The following is a 24,621-nucleotide window of genomic DNA, read 5'->3' as shown; positions in this document are numbered from 1 at the left end:
GCTTACTTTAGAGCTGATCTCCTCAACTCGAAATTTTTTGAAAGAGGAACAATGCCATTTGCATGGATTTTCTCAACTTCGTCATCCGGACTATCTTTATTTGTTCTGCGCGCTGAGATTCCTTTAGATATACGCGCTTCCTATCGCTCATCGGTCTGACTGGACCACTCCCAGCGGAATGACTCAAGTCCTAAGAGATTATGATAATGTGGCATTCTTTGCAAACACATTTGAGTGCAAGCATCAAAGAAACTTGAAAAATGGTACATATTGCGTGTAATGGTACCATATGGTGACCCTGACACAACAATGGCGGCTTTTAAGCTCCCACACCTACGTTGGGCTGTGGTTGAGCGTAACAGGCAGAGTCTTGAATCTTTCGAGAAAACATGGTTCGCGGCAAGTTATGTCGCATCCAGCTTACCATTAAACGATTTATTTTAGAATACCTGAACACCCCATTCGGGTTGTGAAGGAATACCTAAATGCTAGTTCGGGGGCATGGGTGGAGGAGTTACTTGAGGTCCAATGTTCGTCTATTCACTCCGAGCATTAGCCCCGTATCGACTTTCACGAATGCAGCACGCGGCGACATACCCGTGGATAATTCTATTAACCGGTTCTTTCTTAATAACGTTACTTTTGAGGGCAATAACGCGGTTATTTTGTCATTCAAACCATTGGTCTATCACTTGCTCCAGCGCCCTATGCCCTATGTTGGTTACCGCAACATCCTCGAAGATAAAGGGCTATCTATATTTACTAATTTACTTTCATTGATCTTGGAACATGGAAAGTCGCTAAACTTGAAATCAACCTCATTTTGTTGAAATTCGAAGGTCAAGTTAGGCGGAGATACGAATTGGGGCTGTTCCGAATTTTCCTATACTGGGTTGGAATGTTTTAAACGCTTGACACAAGTAACAGTGAGTGGAATACCGAAATTCAGATAATCTACTTAGGCCATTGCACGATTGCACACAGAATGATGTACAGCTGGAAGACTTATCGCTTGTACTTGGACTGCAGAAAGCTGAGGAAAATCCGATACCTGCGGGAAACTTCACGGAACAGGTGCTGTTCAGCTGCAACAGTAATTGCAAGTCTATTTCATGTCTAGATTAAGCTACACATGGTAAATTACAAACTCAGGGGAGATAATAAGGTTTCATTCCTTTAGCTTGAAAACATAAGAGGTGTCACGCTGCCCATGAAATGTCTCGACGAATTCTAATCCAGCGTCCTTGGTCCATTCGAGAAGTTCAGGCTCCTCCCATGCCCGCAACGAAAATGTCACCCTATCGTTCTGAACCACCTCCTCTTCACCAGACTCCAGCTTGCGGATAACATGGAAGTTATGGTAGTGGGTCCTGATATTTCCCTCCACCTTTATATCGTCGAACGGAAACTTTTTATAAGTAATATTCGGGAATGTCTTGCTGGGGAACTCCTCCAATTGTTGCAATCTCGACCCGCTCTTTGGAGCCACTGGTTCCTGGGAGATAGATCTATTCGAGATGAGAGCATTCATAATGGGGAAGTACACACGGCCCGAGCCAGGGCGCAGAAGCGAGGCTGCCTGAGCAAAGAATCGTTGCGGCTCCTCAGGCCCGGTGAGATGGCTGATGCTACCGGCCGCAAAGACAAGGAGGTCAATTCCTCCAGCATAGTTCTCGAGAGCTGGTAATGATGCCACAGTCGTGGCGTTGCCTAAAGACCACACGATTTTCCCCACCCGAGCCATGCTGGCAAGTGTCGCCTGCGATTTCTCTGCGCGGTCCAGCATTGCTTGTTCTGTATCCACGCCGATAAAGTGGACATTCGAGAGATCGAGTTCATCGCGTTCGCCAGCATTGGCGAGATCGATGAGGATACGGCCGGTGCCAGTCCCGACGTCCAGGACGGCGAAGGGAGCTCCACCGGAAGGTTTTGGGGAGCGTGAAGAAAGCTGCTCCTTGAAGACTGGCGGATAAGCGGGTACACCGTCCTTGAGATCGAGTGTCTTGCCATTCTCTTCGGCCCATATGTCATAGTAATCGGCATTGTAGGCTGAATCATAGAAGGTGCTCTTTCGCGCTTGGGTGCCGTTGGACGTCATTTTGGAGATGAGGGTAGAGTTTCTTAAAGCAATGAATATGTTATGGAACTATGGAAACGAATACTTCGATGGAATCTGACATGGAGTCTTCGCTTCAAATGTTTGATGTATATATGTATATATATATATATACATAGAGAGCCTACCCCTCACTAGGTACTCCTACTCTCTGAGAATTACACCACGCCCGCGACTAGTCGCACTGTCCGCTAATCAGTCAAGCATTGGGGAGTCATATTCGTAATGTAAAATACTAGCAAATTCCAGCGTTTATGATCTGCTCCGTCCTGATATCGGTGCCGAAACAGTTGATTTAGACCATTGCCTGCAGAATTCGCCCTCTCATAAATTCCAACATTATACTGAGTATAGGCTGCTCACATGTTTATCTTCATCTATAATATTTTATTCTTGGAACGGTTTGCTGCCGCAAGATATCACCCACATCTATTCATTCAAAGAAAATAGAGTATTGAGTTGAGCAAATAATGGTATTTCTCCGTGTAAGAACATGTACGCGCAATTCCTAATTCTGAAATCGGGGAGTATCAAGTATCAGTGTGATCAGCCAGAGAAGCTGTGCAGCTTTACGCAGTGCAGGTAGCAGCAGTTCAGCCGTCCTCAATTTGATGGCATTTTTCTACCCCGCTCAGTCTCAAATTTCAGCGGTTTGCAAAAAGGAACAGGTTCTTTTGTTGCACTTCGACCACAGCTGCATATCTACCTAAAAAAATAAGTAGCTAGGCCGTTCTTCAATGCTCGCCCGGACTGGGATGCGCGGCAAGTATCATTATTATTATTATTATTTTTCTTTCAGAGCTACGCCAGCGCACAATTCTGCAGCGTGATGAGCAGGGTTCAACGGATTATGCTGTGCTTGGTAATTTTTTCTTGATTATTTTCGCAAAATAAGGGTATCCCTGGGAGAGCTAGTTACTGCAGGCTGCGATTTCAGATATGTGGATGTCGTGCGGCATATTGTACTGTGTACCCTTGATCGAAACTAGATATTCGCATGCAGACAGCCCAAAACGACTCGCGATGTTTTGGACATGCGTGCGCATTTCTTCAGTGAGAAATGGCTATAATCTCAGACTAATGGAAACTCTGTTTTGGTGGAACACCAAGATATGGCAGCGGTGATGAGTTTTGAGCGAGGGTACAGGTTGTCTGATCATAGGAATGAAACATTATAATCTCTAAGCCAATGATGATATTTATACGGAATTCTGGAGTAGTGTTGTATCTGGTCCATAGAATTAATGACCTTCTAGTGAAAGCCCACAGGACAAGGAAAGGCGGAATTAACCGAGAATATGGACAATACAAATTGTACAATCTGCAAAGAAAACATTTGAACTGAAATATTACTTTTTGTGTCCAAGGCGGGGTAATTTGACAGGAATAGCGAGCAGAAGCACAATGATCCCCCAGATGACGCTTGACAAGAAAGTTAAACGAAGTGCCGTTTCATATGCATTGACAACTGTTTTCGATACTCGTTAGTGGTCTATCCAATGAGCCCTAGGACGCGGATTGTCGGAAGAGAAAACGTACCCTGCGATTGATGGATTGGGTCCAATTGAGCTATCTCTTTAATGGACTTTCGGACGCGGAGAATTATATCCGCCTTATTAGGGCCGGTAACAGTTTGGTATAGAAGTGCGCCAAGCGCATTTTGGAAGACCAAGCTGCTAATTGCAACTCCCATCACCCACCCTAGAGAACGAAGAAGGGAGAGGGTGGTGGTGATGACTGCCTGATCATCCTGGGCGCTGGTCGACAAAACTCCCATCATCGTTGGTGGGTACAATGCGCCCTGACTAAAGGCTGCCATTGCAATAATGACCACGGAAACCCAATCTGGAGCGTTGACGCCGAGAATTCCCGAGCAGGCAGAGCTGCCAATTAACCAAAATATTCCTAGAAGGAGGATTGGCTTTAGCTGTCTCGTTTTCGCCATAAAAATACCGGTCAAGAGGCTAGAGATCATGAGCCCAACTGATGCGGGGAGAAGACGGAACCCCGAGCTAGTTGCAGATTCTAACTTTACAGCCTGAAAGAAAAGAGGTGCGTTGAACAATATTGTGTTAATAGAGATACCAGCAAAGAAATTCCCGAGTATTAGATTCGCATGAGGCGCCGTTGTTAGAAGCGGCAACGGGATCGCAGGGTTGGACGACGACCGTTCAGCTTTAACGAAGGGAACTGAAACTAGACAAAATACGATCAATGAGGAGACGACAATCGGATGACTCCAGGGGAAAACATTCCCGCCTAAATTCAGCCCTAGCATGAGTGCGGTGACGCCAAGGACCAGGAAAAAGGAGCCCGTGATATCAATCGTTCCAAGTGCTTGTCGGATGTTAATGTTGCGCTGGCGCGCCAACTGGGGACCCAGATTCGAAGGAAGGGTAAAATATGCAGCAGCGAATAGTGCACAAAGCATTGGTAGTTGTACTCCAAAGGCAGCTCTCCAACCGAGGGAATCGACTATGACCCCCCCAAAGGCCAGTCCAAGACAGTTCCCAAGGCCATATGCAAGACTCAGGTACGACTGATACATCCCCCTGTGTTCAATATAGATCAAATCCGAACAGATGATGGACCCCAAGGCGATGATTCCACTCGCACCCACGCCGCAAAGTAACCGCGCGGAAAGGAAGCTGCCGAAGCTCCATGCTGTCCCGCACCATATCGTGGATACGAAGAATATCGCAATGGAAACGAGGTAAGGTACGCGTCTGCCAAAAATATCGGATATCTGGCCGATGATCGGTTGAAACACGGTACATGTCAAGAGGAATCCCGTCGATAGCCATGAAGCTGAGTTGGCGACATGGAAATGCGACGAGATTACGGGATGGATAGATTCTAACAGAGAGCCATCGAAGAAGGACAAGACGATGGAAAGGAGGATGCTTCCAAAAACCACCCAGAACTTTGAGGGTGTAATGTCGATGAAATGAGTGGCGTGTGCATTGTCGTCGTCACAGATGCTCGCTTTGGTGTCGCTTTTTTGTTCACAACGACCGCCAGCACCTGGCAACTCCCCATTACATGAGTAAGGGGAGGGGTGAGCAGGAATATTTTGTCTGATCAAGGGAGTTGTTTCATTCTGGTCGTTCCTCTGGGAGCCCTGAACAGACATTATCGTGTCGCGTCCGTAATATCTGGTCAGGGTACAGCCGGACAACCCAGAGAACTTCAATGCCTCCCTTCCTTTATCCTTGAAATGCCAAAGATAAATAACAAGGGACCAAATGGTGGAGAAGGGAGAATGATGATGCAGACACAAACTTGTCCATCATGGCCGCGCGGTGTTTTCACAAGATTTCCAAAACAAAATATTCTCTAATTTTGGGGAACATCGAGCTTGCTGCCTTCGGAAAATTGTTGCCATTCTTATTGAAGCCGGATCCACTCGAAACACCAATCTTGGAGGATTTCAGACTCTCCTGGACAGGGGCTGACTGGCACCCAAAATTGGGATTTCGCCATGGTGGAGCTCTCCATTGTGGCATGCATTCACGCATCCACACCAGAGAATCGACTTCATAGCTGAACTGGTTCCACAAAATTGGAACATACTACAGCGTAGTACAAGCCGGCCCACCAATCAAGTACGGATCTTGTAGATCCCTCGAATATGCAGTGTCCGATTCGACAACTTGAAGGGTGGCCGTTGATAGAAAGAATTGAATTGGTTTAGTTAACTAGTTAGGGTTATGATTTTGATTACTAAGCTCCGGCATGAACTAGCCCTAACTAAGAAGCTGAGATCGCTTTTCCTCCGCCATTGCACAAACAACCTACACAACCGTCCGTAAGCATCTTTTCAAATAGTTACTGATCTTTTGCGTGTCGTCCAGCCTTGATATGGTTCCCACAACCCCGTCTGGTCGAACCACAGTGATGGCGCCCAACTTCATATCAACGCCATAAGCAGCATATCCTTCTGGCGCAAGATAATGCACCCGCATTTCAGCTTCCTGTTTGACAACAGGCGGTATATCCGTCCACTCAAAAGAAAGAGAGTCAAATGGCGTGAAAAGCACTAGTTCTACCGTCTTTGGAACAAACGAGGGCAATACATCTTGACAGATCTTGTTAAGCGAAGACGCAGATATCCCCTCCGCAGCTTTGGTGAGATCGTCAGATGCGAAGACAAGTATGCGGAAGCGTCCATCCGAGGGGAACTCGTCCTGCGAATGTCTGATATCACCATCTGCAAACCTCGTGATCATTGTGTCTCCAAGTCGGCGCCCTTCCCTCAGAACTCCGTTGATGAAGTTGGAACTGTTTATCAGCCCTTCTGAGGTTCCAGTTTTCTCATCGACGAGGTATCCTTCATCGTATTCAATGACACCAACCATGAAAGCGTGCAACTCCTGCTCTAGAAAATTTTGTGACTGGATATCATCTTCAGCCTTAATCATATATCGAGTCTCATACCAGTCTCTGTCATTCTCGACAAGGGTCTTAGCATTTTTCAGGCGGTCATGGGAGAACGTGTCAAAAAATTTCTCTGGCTCTGGTGTGAGCCCGTTGATTGCATATATGAGCTTCCACGATAGATCGTAGCTATCCATCAGGCCAACGTTCATTCCCTGGCCCATGGCGGGAGAGTGGGTATGGCAAGCTGATATACATTTTTAGCGCTTTCTCTCGTACTCTCACCAGGGGCTACTTCGAAAGTTTTACTAACCGTCTCCGACGAGGAAAACGCGTGAATTTCCGGCTTGGTCCTTCTCGACGAAACGTTCAGCGACGCGCCTCCCAACTTGATATGCTGTCCACCACTCAATGTCCTGCTTGGGTCGGATGTAATATGGGTGGAAAAGGTCTCTGGCACGCTGCAAAATGAGCTCAGGGGTAATCTTGGCTCTTCTAGCCCGCTGGGATTCTTCTGTGTTGAGCACAACTGCGGCGTTCTTTTGCTCAATAGGGTCATCTTCAGCGAATGGCACGTATAGCCGGGTCAGGTATTCTCCATCATTCCTCTTTTCGCGAGGAATTATTGAAACTATGCGATTAGTAGAGGTTAAATGAACCGGTCTACGAATATCTGGGAAATCACTGTCAACCACCATGTCGATAGCGCCCCAAATATCGCCAATAGAGCCTCCAACCTGATTTATACCCATCGCCCTTCTTACCACTGAATGTGCGCCATCAGCCCCAATCAGATACTTCGCTCTAACCGTGCGCATTTCGCCATTCAGTTGCATCGTTGCCTTCACAGGAAAATCAGACCCTGCACCATTCTCAATCTTGACATCCACAACCCGGCAGTTCCAAACGACCCCTCTCTTTGAATATTTTTTCAGATCATCTTGGATGATTCGTTCAATCCTCCCCTGTGACATCAGAACCATAGCCGGTTGATATCTACCCTTCAGCTGGTTGGTGAACTGCGAAAACTGCCGAATGAAGCCAGTGGGGGCGCTGGCATCCTTGATCCATCTAGTGAATTCGTAGGCGCGAAGACCTTGGCTCCAGAGCTCATCGGCTATATCCAAGCTCTTGAAAACCTCCAAGGTCCGTTGCATCATGGCATCGGCATGTCCAACTTTGAGTGGTGACGGACTGGAATCGATGCATAAGCGGGAGGAGTCTGGCAACCCGTAACGTGCGAGCAAAAGGTTGAGTAGAAGGCCCGCTGGTCCCGCCTGAGAGGTATGTTAATGAAATGAATTTGTCTTGATGCAATCGCACGCCGTCGGATTTGCTACATACACCAACAATGACTACTTCAAATACCTCCGTGTCATCTTGCGAAACAGTGGGTAGAGGAGTCTGACGAGGAAGCGGCTGAGCAATTGTATGATTGGCTGTCTCTTGCTGCTTGAGCGATTCTTCTTCCGTGAAGGACTTCATCTTTCGTGTCTGATTCAATATGTTTATCAAGGGCAAGGAGAACTGGATATTACTTCAAAATATCAGTTTTGCACCACCTATCCTAGCTTGTATGGGGTATCGACTGGGGATGACGCCTGGTCGAAAGAAACAGTGAAAATAAAAACCTCTGGAATACAAAGCCGCTTGGCTCGGCGTAGTTGTGACTTAAAAGTCGTTGTTTTCTACATTGATCGGCAGCTCCTAGTTATTATGTATGCAAGAGATATCAGGATGGGGCTCGCACCATATCTACGGACCATAGATAAAGGGAATTACCCGACTCCTGGCGGAGATGCTCTCGACCAGCAACATTACGCGCCGTTGGCCATCAGCTGGATATTCAGTTATTTCATGTGGCATTATGTTGACCCCAAAGAATGACATACCAGGTGCTTCGTGGGCCAGCGTACCCCAAACCCCGCACCGAAGGCACACATGCATTTCAGGCGCAATTTTGGTGTTTTTGTCAGATGTGATTAGTTACATGTACGTGTCAACCTGTGCGTCATTTTGAAGAACACATCTGTCAACAATGACAGGGGCATTACTCGCGAATGCGCCGAGTCGCTTCTGGGCAGAGTTGGCTTTTTTCCAGCTCTTTTCCCGAGCTCAGGGTCCAGCACCTCATTGGCGCTTCAAAATTTGCATTGTGACTGGATGACGAAGAATGCAGATGCTGAAAAAAACAAAAGAGAAAAAAAAAAAAAAAAGACAAGAAGCCAGGATTGGTCTCATCGCCAGGCCAGATTGATCTGATCGTGGTACAACATTCGTTCTCTGCCCCCAAAGCCGAAGCGGGCTTGCTCGGTAAATTTCCTGTTTTGTGAACTCGCCCGAAGGTTTTTATTCCTACAACTTAGCTCTAGGAGCAGAAAGTGTCCAGCTTGAATTTGAGGAATTGAATGCTACATAGATGTACATGTACAGACGTTACATTGTTCAGGCAGCCCACAACCATACCCCAGCTGAAATTGCAACAGCTGGTATCAAATACGTGCCGACTAACTTGGCCGAGCCCCATACCGTATTCCACAATTCTGCTTCCACGTTGGCGTTAAACATATCGGCGGAATTTGTTTTGGGAAACGAACCATCCGGGACAGGAACTCCCAGAAATTCACAAAGCGGCTCCCAGCCGTCGCCAAAATTAAAGTCGAGAAGCTGGTCCTTAGGAATCGTACTCCTGACATTTTCATAGTGATCGATATAGGCCTGGCGGCATCTTTCTCCATAGTCGTTGTTGCAAAGTACCTTAAATGACGTTTCCATCATCACAACGATCGGGCGCGTCATATCGGAATCAAGGAATTTCAGGGCCTGCGTGTGCCATCGCTGGATATACGGGAAAATCGTTTTATGCATCGAGTCCATCCAGGAGTCGACGCTTCGATTAGTGAGGATGATTTTGGCGTCTGGATATGCCTGGTGAAGCTCTTTCCAGAAGAGACAACAGGGCATGTCGAGGCAGGCATCGTATTCACCCAAGAGGCGGTCGAATTCCTCTCGACCATAGGGCCGGCCTTTGTTCAAGAAATTGCAGTTCATTGCTTCGGTCCAGAGTGTGAAATACCGTTTCGGATCTTCCATCTGCTCGGTCAAATGGCAGGTTGTGAAGCCCAGCTGGCGAAGAGCTATATTCATCGCTATTGAAGCACATCAGTATACAAATCCCATAGATCCCTAGCTTGGAATAAAGAAATTATTGAGTCGTAGCGAAACCCTGATCAATGGAAGAGCTTACACATCGTTCCTGTCCTGCATAGCCCCGCAACAATGACCTTCATAGGTCGTTTCCTCTTGTTTTGTTCTTTGTCAATTAGCCTCGACATTTTCGCGGCAAAGTTCTGAGGGTGGAATTCAAAAGGATATGCTGGTTTTCTTCGGAATACTAATCAGGAGCGAAGCATTTACATTGTAACATATACCCTTCCCGGGCCTGGCAGTCATTCTTGCATCCCGCAGGTTCAGGTTTCGTCAAGCTCTTCGCAGCTCCGACCCGATTTGGAAAATTTTTGTTTGTGCCACGGTGCGGCCCCAAAATTGGGGTGCTGAAAATCAGGTCTTTTTTCATGCAAACATCCGCCGCAGGTTACGGACTATTACGTTGTCGAATTCCAAGAAATGGTGCAGCACAACACTTGAGCAGCGGGCAGGGTGGATGACAGCGCAGGAATCTGTACACTGTCGATCCGACACCAGATTCTCATTGGAACTTCTCAGTGAGCCTGGACGACCAGCCAGCCACCAGGTTTCATTGAATGACCAGCGAACGACAATGGAATTCGCAAACGTCCATTCCCAGCACAGACAATAAACAAATGACAAGTCAATACAATAGTTGCACCGCATCTAAAAATTTGGCGGTCTGAATGCCGCCTATTATGGGAAAAATGGATGAAATGTTCGTGCAGAAGAGGTGGAGAATCGGACCATTAGGCTGTATAAGCCGTTTTAATTCCGACTGAATACTTAGTTAAAGCTAAGCCGATAGGCTGAGATAAAGCAGCTCCAGGTCCAAATGACCAGCCAGCCAATGAACTAACATCTTCCCGAGATGGGCGCTTCTCGAACACATCTCCACTGTCCATCTCCTGCAGGTTCCAGTTTCCAGCCTCATCATGCAGAAGCTCCTTGAGCGGTAAACCGCCGCTTGAACCATTCTTCAGCAGTGATAAGCTGGATCTCCGGGCCATCTTGGCCCCTGGCCCGAGCTCCGGCCTCCTTCAGCTGCGCCGCCGTATCAGATTCAGTTGCTTTCTCACCAAAATATCGTCCGCCAGTTATTTGCGTGAACCCAAACATCAATTTCACATCTTGGAGCTCATGAATTCCATGCGTATCGAATGCCTCCCAGGATGGCAGGAGAGGATCAAATCGAGATTGCTTTCCGGTGACTAGAATTGTGTCAATACCCTGCGCCTGCTTATTTCCCATCTCGTTCTTGTGCATGGGCCAAATACGAGTTTCTGCACATACCTTGCTGGAACGCTCCAACCAACTCGCTGAAGCTTCGAATGTCGCTCACTCCATGGACAACATGGCCATTCCACTTCTCGGGCTCCAAAAATAGGCCCTGGATTATGTCGCCGTAATCGTCGGTCATGCTGAGCCATGGCACGTCCTCCTTCCCTCCCCACATCGGAACCCTAAATGTGAGGAACCCTTCCGGATCAGGGAAGTGCGGGAAGCCGCCAAAAATTGGCGCGACTTCCTTGGCCAGGAAGTTCTCCAAGTACCACCCCGCGCAGATAAATGCAGCAGTGGAAAATTTTCCAATTGAGCGAATGTACTTTTCGATTTTGTTTTTCACTGACCGTCACACAGCATCAATCAGTGGTGAGCGAGAAAAAGACAATTTACGGGTGGCTTACTGTTCATGGCATTCATTTGGACCCTGCCTCCGGTCAACTCCGTGCAGGCAGGACCGGAGCTGAAGACGATGTGCTGGACGCCAGCCTCAACGGCACTGTCGATAATAATTTTTCCCAGGTCAAATTCGGTGGGAGCCGTTGGATCGGTGAAAATCTGATTAAGTCTTTAAGTGTTTGACCACGTGAGGAAATAAAATAGAATGATACGAATGTCTAGATAGAGAGTTACCTTATCATCCGAGTTAATATTCACGAACGCTCCCCAGGCCCCTCTAAATGCCTCGACCATTTCAGCGGGATTGAAACCATCAGCCTTAACGACCTCGGCACCAAGACCAACCAAAGCTTTGCTTCTCTCTGATTCAGGATTGCGAGTAATACCACGAACTTGGAAACTGCCCTTGTTTCCGAGGAGGGATTTAGCAACAGAGCCCCCCTGGTTGCCTGTAGCACCGAATACCGCTACGATTTTGGGGGAAGCCATTTTGAAATTTTGAGGTAGAATGAAGTTAGCAAGATCTTGCAGAAAGTTCGACCGAGAGAAATTTAGAAATGCCCTCTTTAAGAGTCGTGTTCCTTCAGCCCCCCACCTTGGACCATCGCCGAAGGTAGGACGGCACTTCAGGTGTGTCCCTCGGGCGGGATCCAAATTTCAATCACACTCTGACAACGCATTTCCACTTCTCAAAAATTGGGTCATGACTTGAAATGATGAGCATGAGATGACGATCAGTTGCAGCCACTCAATTATGAGCCACACACACTGAAATATGTCTTGCACGGAGCCCTGGTTGGCTTGAAACGAAAATAGGGTACACTCTAGCCTGCGAGCTATCCGAGCAAATCCCCTGACTTGTAAATATAAGGTTCTTCGAAGAGAAATAAATTGTAGATGGAGCTTTCTTGCGACATTCTCCAAACAAATTGCGAAATCTCCTCCTCCTCCTCAATTAGCTTTCAGCACATCTAATGATGAGCTCCGAGTATAACTTCCTCGTTCAACGCGGCGACGGTTTGGGTCAGCTTTTCGATACCCAAGCCCTTCTCACCCCTGATGCACCAGCAGTTGTCGACGGCATTCGCATTTCGACCTACACAGAAATTCGCCTAAGGAGCATACGCCTAGCGTCTCAGCTCCGGCAAAAGGGAATTAGTTTGGAAGAGCCCATTGGGATTATCGTCCACCCCAGTGTCAATGATGTGATCACTCAGATTGCAGTGATATATGCCGGGGGAAGCTGTGTCCCCCTGGACCCAAACCTTAGCGACGAGCAGTTGGAGTCGAGATTAAAAAAGCTCAATACACGGTACACCATTGTCGATTGTGCAAACGAAAATCGTTTATCCGGCTTCCATCAATTGGTCGTCAGTGAGGAGGAGGTTGAGAATGGAATCCCCTGCACCGAGATCTCGCCTGATCTTCCCGTTTCGACATCACTCGAACATCGTACCCATCTAATCCATACATCAGGAACCACAAGTGAGCCCAAGGCGGTCCAAATCCTTGCTCGATCAGTTCTGGAGGTTGTTTGTCACTTTCCTTTTGTTCCTCTAGACAAGGAAGATGCCGTTGCACATGTAAACAGCACCAGCTTTGATGTCTCCCTTGTCGATGTATGGGCACCCCTTTTACGAGGGGCTCGCGTCGTTCTCGTTTCTAAGAACATCCTCCTCGATCCCTTTGCACTGGCCGACACAGTAAAAAAGTTTCACATAACAGTCATGGCGACAACGTCTGCTGTTCTGAATCTCGCGGCTGTTGTCCACCCGTCAGCATTTTCTGGCCTAAAGATGTGCATGATCGGAGGAGAAGTTGCTCAGCCGTCAGCCGTGAAAACGATACTAGAAAACGCGCCACCAGGCCAGCTAATTAATGCTTACGGCCCGACCGAATGCTGTGCATTTGCTCTTGCGCACAGAGTCACCCTTGACGATACCAAGGAAGAGTCGATCAGTATCGGAAAGCCCATTGGTGCAACGTCAGCCTTCATCCTTGATGAGTCCATGTGTCCCGTAAAAGATGGCGAGGTCGGAGAATTATATCTAGGCGGGCCAGGCGTCAGCCGCGGCTACGTTAACAATCCTCAAAAAAACTCTGAAGCTTTTCTCGAAATTAACGGCCTGACGAAATTGGGAACGTCAAGCGTGGTTTATCGCACTGGTGATTTTGTCAAACGGGACCAGTCCGGTCACATCTTTTTTGTTGGCAGACGCGATAACCAGGTTAAAATCCGTGGATTCCGTATTGAGTTGGAGGCTGTTGAAACAGCATTGCTAAAGACAGGTCGTTTCTCAGATGCTGCCGCATTTAAAGTTGATACTTCTGGCCATGGAACAGGAGGCATGTTGGTGGCATACGCTGTTACAAGTCTTCATTCAACAGATACGCTCGTTGGGGTTGCCGATAGGTTGAAGATCATGCTCCCAGAATACATGATCCCACGCATAGAACTAATCGACAAACTACCCTTAAATTCCCACGATAAGGTTGATCGCAAGAAACTCGTCACCATGTACCTAGAAAGAGCCCAAGCCCAATCAGAGTCGGTTTCAAAACACCTAAAATCGATGACAACTATACATCGCTTGCAACAGCTTTGGTATGACATCCTAGGCTTGGGTATAACAAGTTTTGAGGATCATGATGACTTTTTCCTCTTGGGTGGCACTTCTCTTCAAGCTGCTGTGCTCATTCACCGAATTCGAAACGAGTTCGACATCGATATCTCGACGTTAACACTTTACGACAACTCCACCTTGATCGGGCTAGCAACTGTAATTGATAGCTTTAGGAAGGGAACATTTATCGAGAAGGACGAGCGACAACTCTGGTTAGCAGATGCCAAATTAGGTGAATGCATCAGTGTCCCCAGCAAATCTCCTCTCAACTGGCGTCGCGATACGGAAGGCCGTGTCTTCCTGACAGGTGCTACCGGTTTTGTGGGTGCCTTTTTCCTGGTCCGATTGCTCGAGATGCCAGATGTCCACCAGGTTGGATGCCTGGTGCGTGCTTCTAGTGTTGAGACGGGTTTCAAGCGCCTTCGCCAGATCCTGGAAAAATACAAACTTTGGAACGAATCGCTCATGGCGAAATTGCTTGTCCTCCCTGGAAACCTTGAGGACGACAACCTGGGATTTACCAAAGAAAGATTTGAAGAGATTGCGGAATGGGCGAGCGTGGTGTTCCATCTCGGCGCACGTGTCAACTATATCCAGCCTTATTCCGTTCATCGCGCCGCTAACGTCATCGGAACCCTGAACATCCTGCGTCTCGTTAGCATCGGGAGACCCAAGACACTTCATTACGTCTCAAGCATATCCTGTTTCGGGCCTACAGGAATGATCACCGGCGCCTCGAGAATTTCCGAAGATGGCCCAATGCTGCCTCACCTTGATGCGCTGTCATACGACCATGGATACGCCCAGAGCCAGTGGGTTGTTGAATATATGCTACAGAATTTGATCAACCGGGGATTCCCTGTCGCCGTCTACCGACCGGGATCCGTCACGGGTCACACTGTCAGCGGTGTTGGCAACCCTGATGATTTCCTCTGTCGTTTGATCAACACATGCTTCGAGATCGGATGTTGTCCCTTACTTCCTGGTCAGCGGAAAGACGTTGTCCCGGTTGACTATGTCTGTTCTGCCATTCTCCACATCTCTTCGTCAAACAAGAACCTGGGGAAGGCTTTCCACATAGTCCCACATTCGTCAAAGTATGTTTCCGTGAACGACACATTCGACCTAATTGCACGGTGCGCAAATCAAAAATTGGAAACTCTGCCCTATAGTGAATGGGTCGAGAAACTTACCAGCAAGCCCACCAGTCGCCTGAAGCCGCTGCAACCAATGCTGCAGCAGAAGTATTACAAAGGACTCACCCGTTGGGAGATGTATGAAAACATGCCAATCTACAGTACCGAAAACACCGACCGTGCTCTCAAGGACTATCCGGGGGGGCTGGCCTCTCCGCCGCTAGATGAAAAATTAGTTCGCCTCTACCTTGCGCAGTGGGAAGCTGACAATAGTCAGGCTAGTCGATCAAAACCCAAGCGTCCAAGATCTGCTGATGACGGAATATTGGCCACAGAGTGGATGGGAGTGAAGCAAATACGTGCATCGTCTGGGAGCTGAATAGTCCGTTCGAGTGTTTAATTTTAGGGAATTTCAGCTTGGAGGAACATGGGGAAATAATTCAGCGGTTGGTTAGCCAAATGAGCTGAAAGTCGGCGAGATATTTTCTTTTTTCTACTACCACTCTGCTTCAATAAAGTAAAGCCCACGGAGTTAAGAATCTGGTTCTGTTTCCTTTATTCTTTGACGATATCTTTTTGTTGTATGCGATTATATATGCGAATCTTAAGTAGAAATTTGGGAAAATCCTATTTCATGCCAAACCTTGGACATAAGCTCCGAGTTGTTAACCAGTGGTTGCTTCTTGTAGGCAGTATATGTTAGATACGAAAAAGGAGCCAAATGATAATTAATACCTTTTATCTCACAACAAATTACTTTGCAGGTTGGCTGCTGCAGCTGAATTTTTGACCCGAGTCCACCGATGTTCAGCACTAACTAGCCCGCCCCTCCACCAGAAATCAGAGCGCAACTTTGCGAAACCTGCCGAGAATATCTCATCTCTCTCCTACCGGTCACCAGATTGCAAGGTTGAATCTTGACATATTTTTCAAATCCGTCTGGAATTAAAGAGAGGGTAGGGAGGGGAAGAGAGGGGGGGGGAGGAGATGGATATAAGCTCTGAGCATTTTAGAACCCAAAGATCAATTCCCATTCCCATTCCCAGTTGATACAGGCGTTGGCCTAGTTGAACTAGCCTCCCCTCTTGCCGGTTATGGCGGGAAAAATTCGCATAATAGATTAGATGCCCTTGCCAACGTCCTCCGACTATATGCGGTAAAATATACTCCGGCAGACATGTTTCCGGAGCCGTTTATTATGGGGGGATATTAGAGGGTCTGTACATTTGGTTCACATGGAACGGGACTTTCAGTGCGGCGCAACCCTGTATTTATGAAGGGGGCATGTATGGGGTGGATATAAGGATCTTGCTTGTTCTCTCCCTTGATGGCCACACATTTCGCGGCCAGCCCGCTTTTGCTGGTTCGTCAGTGCAGATTTTAGACAACCGAGGGAGAAACATTGCCATTATGCAGGTTAAAAGACCGAAGGAGACACTGAAGAAAGGGGTGTTGGAGCCTTGAAAAGTTGTGCATTCTTCACTCGGATCTGCAGTTTACACGGAGGGGGGAGAGGAGAGAAAATAAGTGTATGTACAGTATATCTGCGCTCACCTACGGCGGGGCACCTCATCCCCCGCACCAATGATATAAGGACTTTGCCGAGCAATAAAGTTCTGGATGAGTCTACCACCCCAGATAAATCACCCATGAGGTGAGTTTCCGAGGTATGCTTGAGCAACTGAATGGATTTAGTACTAACCCTCTATTTCGCCCAGGTAGTTTTTCAGAGTCTACATCAATATCCGCGTGATGCAGCACCTACCCTGTTTAACTATGTGAACCTTGCTGGATTCTTCATATCCACAGACTTATTAAGAAAATAACAAGTATATCATTATTACTGAATCCCATCTGACATATACCCTCAAAGAGTCAGTCACCTCATCCCCATTCAATCAATCATCAAGTGAAGCATCGCAAAAATCAGTGTATTTTTCGTTACTATGTAAGTTAGTAGTCAAGTAGAATCGACAGGAGATTCTGCATAAATACTAGTATAGATGGATCATAGGATATAACTGATAACAAGTTAGCAATATTCGAGTAAATTTTTGTTAGCTCAGCGATTAGAACCGCTCTCTAAGCAGTGTTAAGTTTTTACAACTTGTCACTAATCTCTCATGCTCTAAAACCCATTCTGCTTGGAACTTAGTTCAAAAGAAATACAACTTTACCACACTGGCTTCTGTGAGTTTAAACATATTATATAAATTACATATTCGCAGACATTTTAAAGTAGTAATTTATATCGCACTGTCTGAGACGTGGCAGCTGTTGTGTTGTAAACTTAGAACATAGAGATCTATAGATCGGCCGACGGGACGAAGTTATACTACCAAGTCATGCAATAGAGTTAATGTGCATTAGTTATGCTGTAATTAACTAACTACTAAAAGTCGAGAGTGAAATAAACGATAAAAACTTTAAAAAATAAGCTAAATAGTAAGTAAGAGAGAGCTAGTTACGTAGGAACTTGGGGAATAAACTCAAGCTACAGTGGACTTCTTTCTTCTAGTAACAAGTACCTGGATGTCCTTTCAACTTTTTATACTAGTGTTACAATGTACGCACACCTATCATATTCATTCTATTTGTAATTGAATAGAGCTTATTGATTATTAGAAAGCAATGCATTGCTAGATATCATCTTCAATATATATCATCACTGTGATAAGATAGCACTATAATCACTAGATTATCCATAGTGAAAAGCCATAACCATTTGTTAAATGGTTGTGCTCATAGTGATATATATACCCATGGGTGTGGTGATGTGGCCCGGCCCACAGCGGGTGTGGCCCACTGAACCCACCACTGATACACTGCAATCACCAGCCCATAGTGTGGAAACCACAGTGTATATATATATATACTGACAGTGATATCTCGCAATGATATCTATATCTTGTGATAATATCTCGCGATGATATCTAGCAATAATATCTAGCGATGATATCTAGTGATGATATCTTGTGATGATATCTAGTGATAATATCTACAATGACATAAATTCACTGTTTTAAATGTACTTAGAGAATTCAAGGAATCAAGGTGCATTGCTTTCTAGTATAAATTTCTATCAATAAGTGTCTGTAAATGGAATTAAGTAATTGCATTGGAAAACATCAAAAAAAACCCATTTGAGTGTCACTATAGGCTGCTGTGCTTGTGAGCTTAAAGGTCCCCCCGAGTACCGTGGCGGCTTGGCACGCTGGCGGTCCATCGATGGCGGCAACATGGATGGAACTAGGAGAGAGATACATACATGGAAGACGAAGGGACAAGCAGCGTTTTGTACAGTACATACATACATACAGTCCATGAGTTGGGACACAGAAACTGCAGGAGATAGATAACAAGGCCACGTACATGGACATTACCATCGCAACAAAAATATATATATACACGATGATTGTTTTACAAAGCCAGCTAACAAGTGACTGACTACTAACTAAATAGTTACGGATTACAATAGCCGCCAGAGTGGTTTGAAACACCAAGACACAACCGACACGGTGAAGGAGTACCCCAAGCAAGCGAGCAGTGACTGTTTTGCCTGCAAAAGAAGTCACGGCAGGAAAGCGTTGCAGAAGCTTCGAGAAGATTTGTGTCTCCCGACTTCAGCGTCTCAGGAGTGTCTGGCAGCGCGTCCTCCGAATTCATCAGTGCGAAATGATCCTCAGGCGGGTTCCAAATCATCTCATCTTCGACCAGAGAGCTGTCAGCATCCCTCCACACTGCAAGGAGATCGTCGAGTGTGCCTCCTGTATAGCGCTCTTGAGCAAAGGCAGTGAGCTCAGTGGGCTCAAGCCTGGCGTAGTCAAGAACTTCTCCATCTCCATCATAGTGGCGCAAAATCCCGTGCTCATCGATGTGGAGAAACCCATCCATGTGCGGGTTAAGCTTTGTGAGAAACTCCGATATCTAGATGTGATGGTTACTAACTAATATCCTACTCCATGAGGGGATGAAATGAAAATGACAGCCACCCACTGATGTTTTCCACGCTATTCCGTTAAAAAAAATATGAAAACCAACAATTGTCGATAAGAGAAGCTTCATGGTTGGTAGTTATTTAGCTACAAAGACACATAAGTACTATTATTACTCCAATTATCAGATGTGAATACTAGTATGCAAGGCATAAGCTATTAGGAGATATAAAGAGCAGTAAATTGATAAAAGGAACAGGAGATAACCACCATCTGTATACCTGCCCGGCTGCCCAGGCATAATATATAACTACGAGCAATGAACGGCTTACACGAACAGAATCGGAACTGTGGAGAAACCTTCTTGCTTAGCCTCAACGTTTAAAGTTCCTCCATTTCGCCGGAGCAGACTATTTATTGTTCCTTCTGCGAGGGGTTTCCGTTTGTACTGTATACAGACTACATAGTGTGTGAATCTGCTTAAGCGCCGCCCGCAGGGTTTTGCTCGTAGCCGGGGGCCCCCAAATCCCCATCCGGTCCAGATCCGGCCGGCCCGTAACTACCGTACGCAGCCGCGGTTTTCGTTCCTTGTCCAAGTATTATTTATGTTCACGATCTGGCGTAGATTCAATATCTCCCAACCACAAAATCATTGTAGTGAAATCTATAGTTAGGTGGGTAATTTAGAATCCCCTACCACGAGTAACTATATATTTTTAAGAAATTTATTTGCCTTTCCTAGAGAATTTTTATTATATATGATGATGTGCACTGCATGTGTGAAAATCACCAATGCTAGTAGTACTGGTATTCTTTCAGGGTTCTCATATTTGAAGAAACTTTTTTTTTATCTTTGGCATGTCCTCCTATCCTCCTCCGTTACAATTCAGATATATACGTAGCTATAAAAAACTCACTAACATAGCGATCTTAGTCTGGGTCTGAATCATGTACGTACTTTCAAGAAAAAGTATAAGGCACACACACACACACACACATATATATATATATATATATATATATATGTTGATGACAATATTTTGATCTATATAATCTATGATTGGAGGTGCAGCCCATTCATTTACAACGTGCAGCCCGTAGATAGCCCAGCAATACAATGTATACTGATAAATTATAAAATATTCAAATCATCTGAGTTATGCAATATTACTACTATCCGAAAATCAGAAATCAGTAAATTGCATAGCATAGCATAAAGCACTTTCACATCATGGGAATGTTGAGCTATCAATAGGGGAGGGGATGGCCATCCATCCTTGATTTTATATAAATATTGGGGGACGGTTTGATCCAACCTTAATTGCACATTTTCAAGTTTGGCCTGCGGTCAGTTGCTGGCCAGAGAGCAGGGTGGGGAATTTAAACTGAATTCCTTCATCGTCATCATCTGTAGAGAAGCAAAAACCCCCTCCGTTTCCGTGATTCATTGAGAGAAACTAGCTGACGAAAATTACAAACAAGGGCGGCAAGGAGGGAGGGAGAGGAGGGGAACTGAAATCAATCTGAATAGAAGAGACGGGGAAAAAAGAAAAAGAAAAAAAATTAAAATTAAAAGTAGGAAATTTGTGGGGGGGGGGGGCCAGAAAGTTTGAACCCCCCAGCATGACAAATGGAATAACGCTCAAGCAAACTCCTCGTCCGTTCCCCTCCTAATCCATCTCACCCTTGAGCTCCGAAGGAGGCCTCGTGTCATCACCATCAACACTACCATCACTTCCCTCACAACCACCACCACCAACACTACTGTTAATGACACCTTCATCTCCTCTTTTTTCCTCACTCCCAGTCCCACTCCCAGTCCCACTCCCAGTCTCACTAACGATGCCCCTCCCGCTCTCGACCTGAATCACCCGCCCCACCTTTCCCAACTCCTCCGCAACGCCGTGGATCTCTGCAATCTTGCCCAAAACCGCCTCGCACCCGCGCTGCATCCCCATCTCCTCGAGCTGGAACGGCGGGATGAATTTCAAACTCGATTTCCACAGCACGTTGAACAGCGCCGTGAGCTCTGTCGTGCGCTCTTTCAGCGTTGAGGAGACTTGCGCGGCCGTCTTTACTACGACGGCGGCTGTTACTGTGGACGTGGATGTTGGCGTGTTTGTGGCACGAAATGAAGATGAGGTGGGATCCGCTAGGTTCTGGAGTAGGAGTAACGACGACGATAAGGCTGATGATGACGACGACGGTGGTGACGGTGGTGATTGGGGTAGTAGTGATGGTGGTGGTAGGGGTGGGGGTGGTGGTGGCGGCGGCGAGGGTTGGCCCTGACCCTGGCCCTGACCCTCGTGCATCTCGCTGTCGCCTTCCGCTTTCCCCGTCCTAGCTGTCATAGGAACGGCGGCGGCGGCAGCAGCGGCAGCAGCGGCAGCAGCAGAAGCAGCCTCCTGCATCACTACTCTCCTCTTCATTTCCTCCATCTCCGCCTCCATCTCCGCCATGCGACTCCGCATCTCAGCGATGACCCGCAGGTGGTCGCGGTCACGCAAGCTGAGAGCATCGGCGCGCTCGCGCTCGGCAGGACATGCTTTGGCGAGCTGGTAGATGTACGTCCAGTCGGACAGGTTGAGGCGATCGAAACGGATTTTGGAGCCGAATTCGCTGGCAGGGTTTCCGGCGGCGGTGAATGTTGGTACTAGTGCTGGTGCCGGTGCCGGTCCTGTTGCTGTTGCTGGTGCTGGGACTGGGGCGGTTGCATTCGGGTGCATACGCGTTGAGAAGCTGGAGAGGACGGGGGTGGTGGTGGAGCCAGCAAGAGAAGCGGATCGAGTAATTGCTGCAGACGATGACCCGGGTTTGCGGCCGCGCGGTAGGTGTGGGATTTCTGCATATGTAGATGGCGTTGGAGGGTGGGATGACGTGCTGGTGCGCAGGCGCTTGGTTGCGCGTGCACCTGGGCCGGTCATTGAAGAAGAGGTGGTGGGTCTCAGGCTTCTGCGGGTCGATGTGGTTGAGGCGGTTTTTGACTTCTGTTTGGGTGTGGGATTGCTGGTCAAAGGTTTCTGGGATGGATAGATGAGCACGGGTATGGGCGTATGTGGTGGGGATTCGACAACTTACAGCGACATGATTGCCCGCTGAGGTATTGTCGGGATGATACATAATGTCACCGCCCTCACTTTCGGTGCCGGAATCCTCTGGTTCGGTTTCTCCATAGAACTTGTCAAGCGGACGTCCCACCTTGCGGCTCCGAGGCTGCATGTTGCTTGGAAGATGCCCCGGGGAGATATTTGGCTAGGTCTAGTTGTTAGCTCCAAGCATCTACCCCGTTATGCTAGCAGAGATATTATTATATTTTCAGAAAGAATATAATAATAATTACCAGTGCATTTTGAGCCGCAAGCTTTCTCGCTTCCTATGTAGCAATTAGTAAAAGAGTGCCTATGTACTGGCTGCATCTGGCATGCGTAGATAAAATTAAATGGGGGATGCGGATATTGAAAATATTTCATGAGGGAATATATCATATGTTCACTTACATAGAACTTAAATCTCACTTGCGTATGATAATTGGGGTAGAATTTCTGCACCAAAAAAACAAAGTTAGAAAACGTAATGAATATTCGGCAACGAAAAACAACAACAAGAAGAAGAAGAAGAAGAAGAAGAAGAAGAGAAGAAAACAAAAATACAAGGAAACAATTTGCGAATAATCATGAGAAAAATAACTAAGTGGAATGTGTTCTAAGGCGCACATCCTGAAATTCATCCCAGTTTAGCTTCGAGTTCTGCACACGAATCATGTAGAGTTTGGCCAGACGTTCAGGCGGCCATTCATCCCTTTTATGGTATGGGGTCGTAACTTGCTGGGGTGCTTGCTGAATGTCAGTGATGTTCTCGTTTGCGGAAGAGCCGAGCAGGGAGAGCTGCTGTCCGCCGCCCGGGGATCGTAGGTTCGGCATGATGCCGGAAGGTTGAAGGGATGGGCTGTCTTAAAGCATATACCTATCTCTATATATGAATATATAACCATGCAGGATTTGATAGTCTTAAGAGGTGAGGCGGGGATGGATGAACCCGCTAATACATGAAGGAAGTTTTGAAATGGGCAAGGGAGTTGGTTTGAGAGGTATATTACTTTTCTTTTCTTTTCTTTTTTTCTTTCGGAAACAAATATTGTTGATGTTATTCTGAAGTGGGTCTGAGTGTCACTTCACTGCCACTACATCTGCGAAAGATGAAGAGTGACTAGAGGAAAGAGTAACAGGGATACTTCTCAGATTGTGGGGTGGTCCCTCAGCGATTAGCGGGTGATGGGGCTGAGGGCGAGGATGAGAATGGGGATGAGGATGAGCGGTTGAGAGGATGAGAAGGATGAGAATGATGAGATGATGAGAACGAGAGATGTTGATGCGCTGCCGAGAAAAGAGCAGCTAGCGTAAGCGGCTCAGGTGGCTGGGCCTGAAGTCGGTGCGCAGAGAGAGACACACGGTGCTGCTGCTGCTGCTGCTGCTGCTGCTGCTTCTCAAGACCCTCAGAACCTGGTTGAACATGAAAAATATTGCACTGCTCCACTTCTCTCGCCACTCGATTGGTTTATTGCAAGACAATCCGAAGGAATCATCAGTTACCGGTTCCGAGTCAGGGCCACAGTTCCGGAGTCATTTGCACATCCTTGCTGCACATGGGTACGTGCCTCACAAAGGAATTTGAACAGGATTCAAGCAAGCGCTTCGGCTGAAATCAGAGTGGACAGGTGAAGGCGGTTCATCGAATGGGAGTTTTCAATGCCAGTCGCAAGGGTGATTGTGCTCCTGCTAATAAAAAAAACGCTGGTGATTGGCAACAACCCGCTTTGCGTCCAAGGAGTTGGAACGGTTCAAGCAACCACATTGTCTCCAGGTATTAGATTTAACTTTAACTTTCGGCTATGATATGTTTGTTATCAGTTCTTGCATCCTTGTCAAATATTTTTGGACATCTTGAAATAGGGCTATATCAACAAATGGCGACAGTATGGATCGGAGTGCTAGGAGGTTGTGGCTGCTCCTCCTCACTCTGAATATATGAGACTGCTTGCTTGATTTCTATTTTTTGAATTGATCTTTTTCCCTTTATCAATGAGTATACTAGTAACTTTTACTGATATCATTTTTATCTAGTCAAAACCACTAGTCATGATCATAATTATTATAATTCCTTCTATTCAGAAAATCAATCACAGTTGAAATATATACCTAAGCCTTTAAATATGATTCAATCAAAGCTTTGTATTTTATGACTGTATATTAAATGATCAAAAGATGACTATGGTATGTGCTAGACATAGATAGGCCTTTAGCAACTCAACTAAAAGCTCATATACAATAATAGTAACGGCTGTGATTGGAATCCGTACTCTATATATAGTTAAACGCCTTAGGGGATCCCGAGGTTTTGGAGGCCATTTCAGCATGACAATTCACCTCCCCTCCTCACAGCTGATTGGAATACATACACCTTTAGACCCTTAGAGCATTGTCATATAGTTTTGACGCTAACAGCAGCCCTAACTGGACTTTAGTAGGACCCTGACTGCCAGCGTATTAAACCCATGGAGTCAG

General features: G+C 46.6%; 8 protein-coding genes across 8 annotated transcripts; 1 reads left to right on the top strand and 7 right to left on the bottom strand.

The window, feature by feature from the left end:
- Window positions 1-1,168: 1,168 nt before the first annotated feature.
- HCBG_08391 (uncharacterized protein) lies at window positions 1,169-2,098 on the bottom strand (the record flags this gene model as incomplete). Its single annotated transcript, XM_045435440.1, has 1 exon — window positions 1,169-2,098. The coding sequence occupies one exon, from the start codon at window positions 2,096-2,098 to the stop codon at window positions 1,169-1,171; it is 930 nt and encodes a 309-aa protein (XP_045283932.1).
- A 662-nt stretch (window positions 2,099-2,760) lies between these two features.
- Window positions 2,761-5,249, bottom strand: HCBG_08390 (multidrug resistance protein fnx1; the record flags this gene model as incomplete). Its single annotated transcript, XM_045435439.1, has 3 exons — window positions 2,761-2,822; window positions 3,036-3,164; window positions 3,656-5,249. The coding sequence occupies 3 exons, from the start codon at window positions 5,247-5,249 to the stop codon at window positions 2,761-2,763; spliced, it is 1,785 nt and encodes a 594-aa protein (XP_045283931.1).
- Window positions 5,250-5,910: 661 nt separating this feature from the next.
- HCBG_08389 (FAD binding domain-containing protein) lies at window positions 5,911-7,978 on the bottom strand (the record flags this gene model as incomplete). Its single annotated transcript, XM_045435438.1, has 3 exons — window positions 5,911-6,740; window positions 6,807-7,770; window positions 7,838-7,978. The coding sequence occupies 3 exons, from the start codon at window positions 7,976-7,978 to the stop codon at window positions 5,911-5,913; spliced, it is 1,935 nt and encodes a 644-aa protein (XP_045283930.1).
- A 948-nt stretch (window positions 7,979-8,926) lies between these two features.
- HCBG_08388 (uncharacterized protein) lies at window positions 8,927-9,828 on the bottom strand (the record flags this gene model as incomplete). The annotated part of the gene is made up of 2 exons (XM_045435437.1): window positions 8,927-9,642; window positions 9,741-9,828. 2 exons carry the CDS (start codon window positions 9,826-9,828, stop codon window positions 8,939-8,941), a joined length of 792 nt encoding a protein of 263 aa, XP_045283929.1.
- A 498-nt stretch (window positions 9,829-10,326) lies between these two features.
- Window positions 10,327-11,854, bottom strand: HCBG_08387 (NmrA family protein; the record flags this gene model as incomplete). The annotated part of the gene is made up of 4 exons (XM_045435436.1): window positions 10,327-10,893; window positions 10,976-11,308; window positions 11,371-11,524; window positions 11,600-11,854. 4 exons carry the CDS (start codon window positions 11,852-11,854, stop codon window positions 10,616-10,618), a joined length of 1,020 nt encoding a protein of 339 aa, XP_045283928.1.
- A 488-nt stretch (window positions 11,855-12,342) lies between these two features.
- On the top strand, window positions 12,343-15,504 carry HCBG_08386 (antibiotic synthetase; the record flags this gene model as incomplete). Its single annotated transcript, XM_045435435.1, has 1 exon — window positions 12,343-15,504. One exon carries the CDS (start codon window positions 12,343-12,345, stop codon window positions 15,502-15,504), a length of 3,162 nt encoding a protein of 1,053 aa, XP_045283927.1.
- A 3,083-nt stretch (window positions 15,505-18,587) lies between these two features.
- On the bottom strand, window positions 18,588-19,190 carry HCBG_08385 (uncharacterized protein; the record flags this gene model as incomplete). The annotated part of the gene is made up of 2 exons (XM_045435434.1): window positions 18,588-19,052; window positions 19,167-19,190. 2 exons carry the CDS (start codon window positions 19,188-19,190, stop codon window positions 18,588-18,590), a joined length of 489 nt encoding a protein of 162 aa, XP_045283926.1.
- A 1,540-nt stretch (window positions 19,191-20,730) lies between these two features.
- HCBG_08384 (uncharacterized protein) lies at window positions 20,731-22,980 on the bottom strand (the record flags this gene model as incomplete). Its single annotated transcript, XM_045435433.1, has 5 exons — window positions 20,731-22,047; window positions 22,139-22,312; window positions 22,401-22,433; window positions 22,558-22,602; window positions 22,774-22,980. 5 exons carry the CDS (start codon window positions 22,978-22,980, stop codon window positions 20,731-20,733), a joined length of 1,776 nt encoding a protein of 591 aa, XP_045283925.1.
- Window positions 22,981-24,621: the final 1,641 nt, after the last annotated feature.

This window comes from Histoplasma capsulatum, assembly GCF_000150115.1.
Source record: "Histoplasma capsulatum G186AR genomic scaffold supercont2.15, whole genome shotgun sequence".
Taxonomy (NCBI): Eukaryota; Fungi; Ascomycota; class Eurotiomycetes; order Onygenales; family Ajellomycetaceae; genus Histoplasma; species Histoplasma capsulatum.
This window is presented reverse-complemented; position numbering and strand designations above follow the sequence as displayed.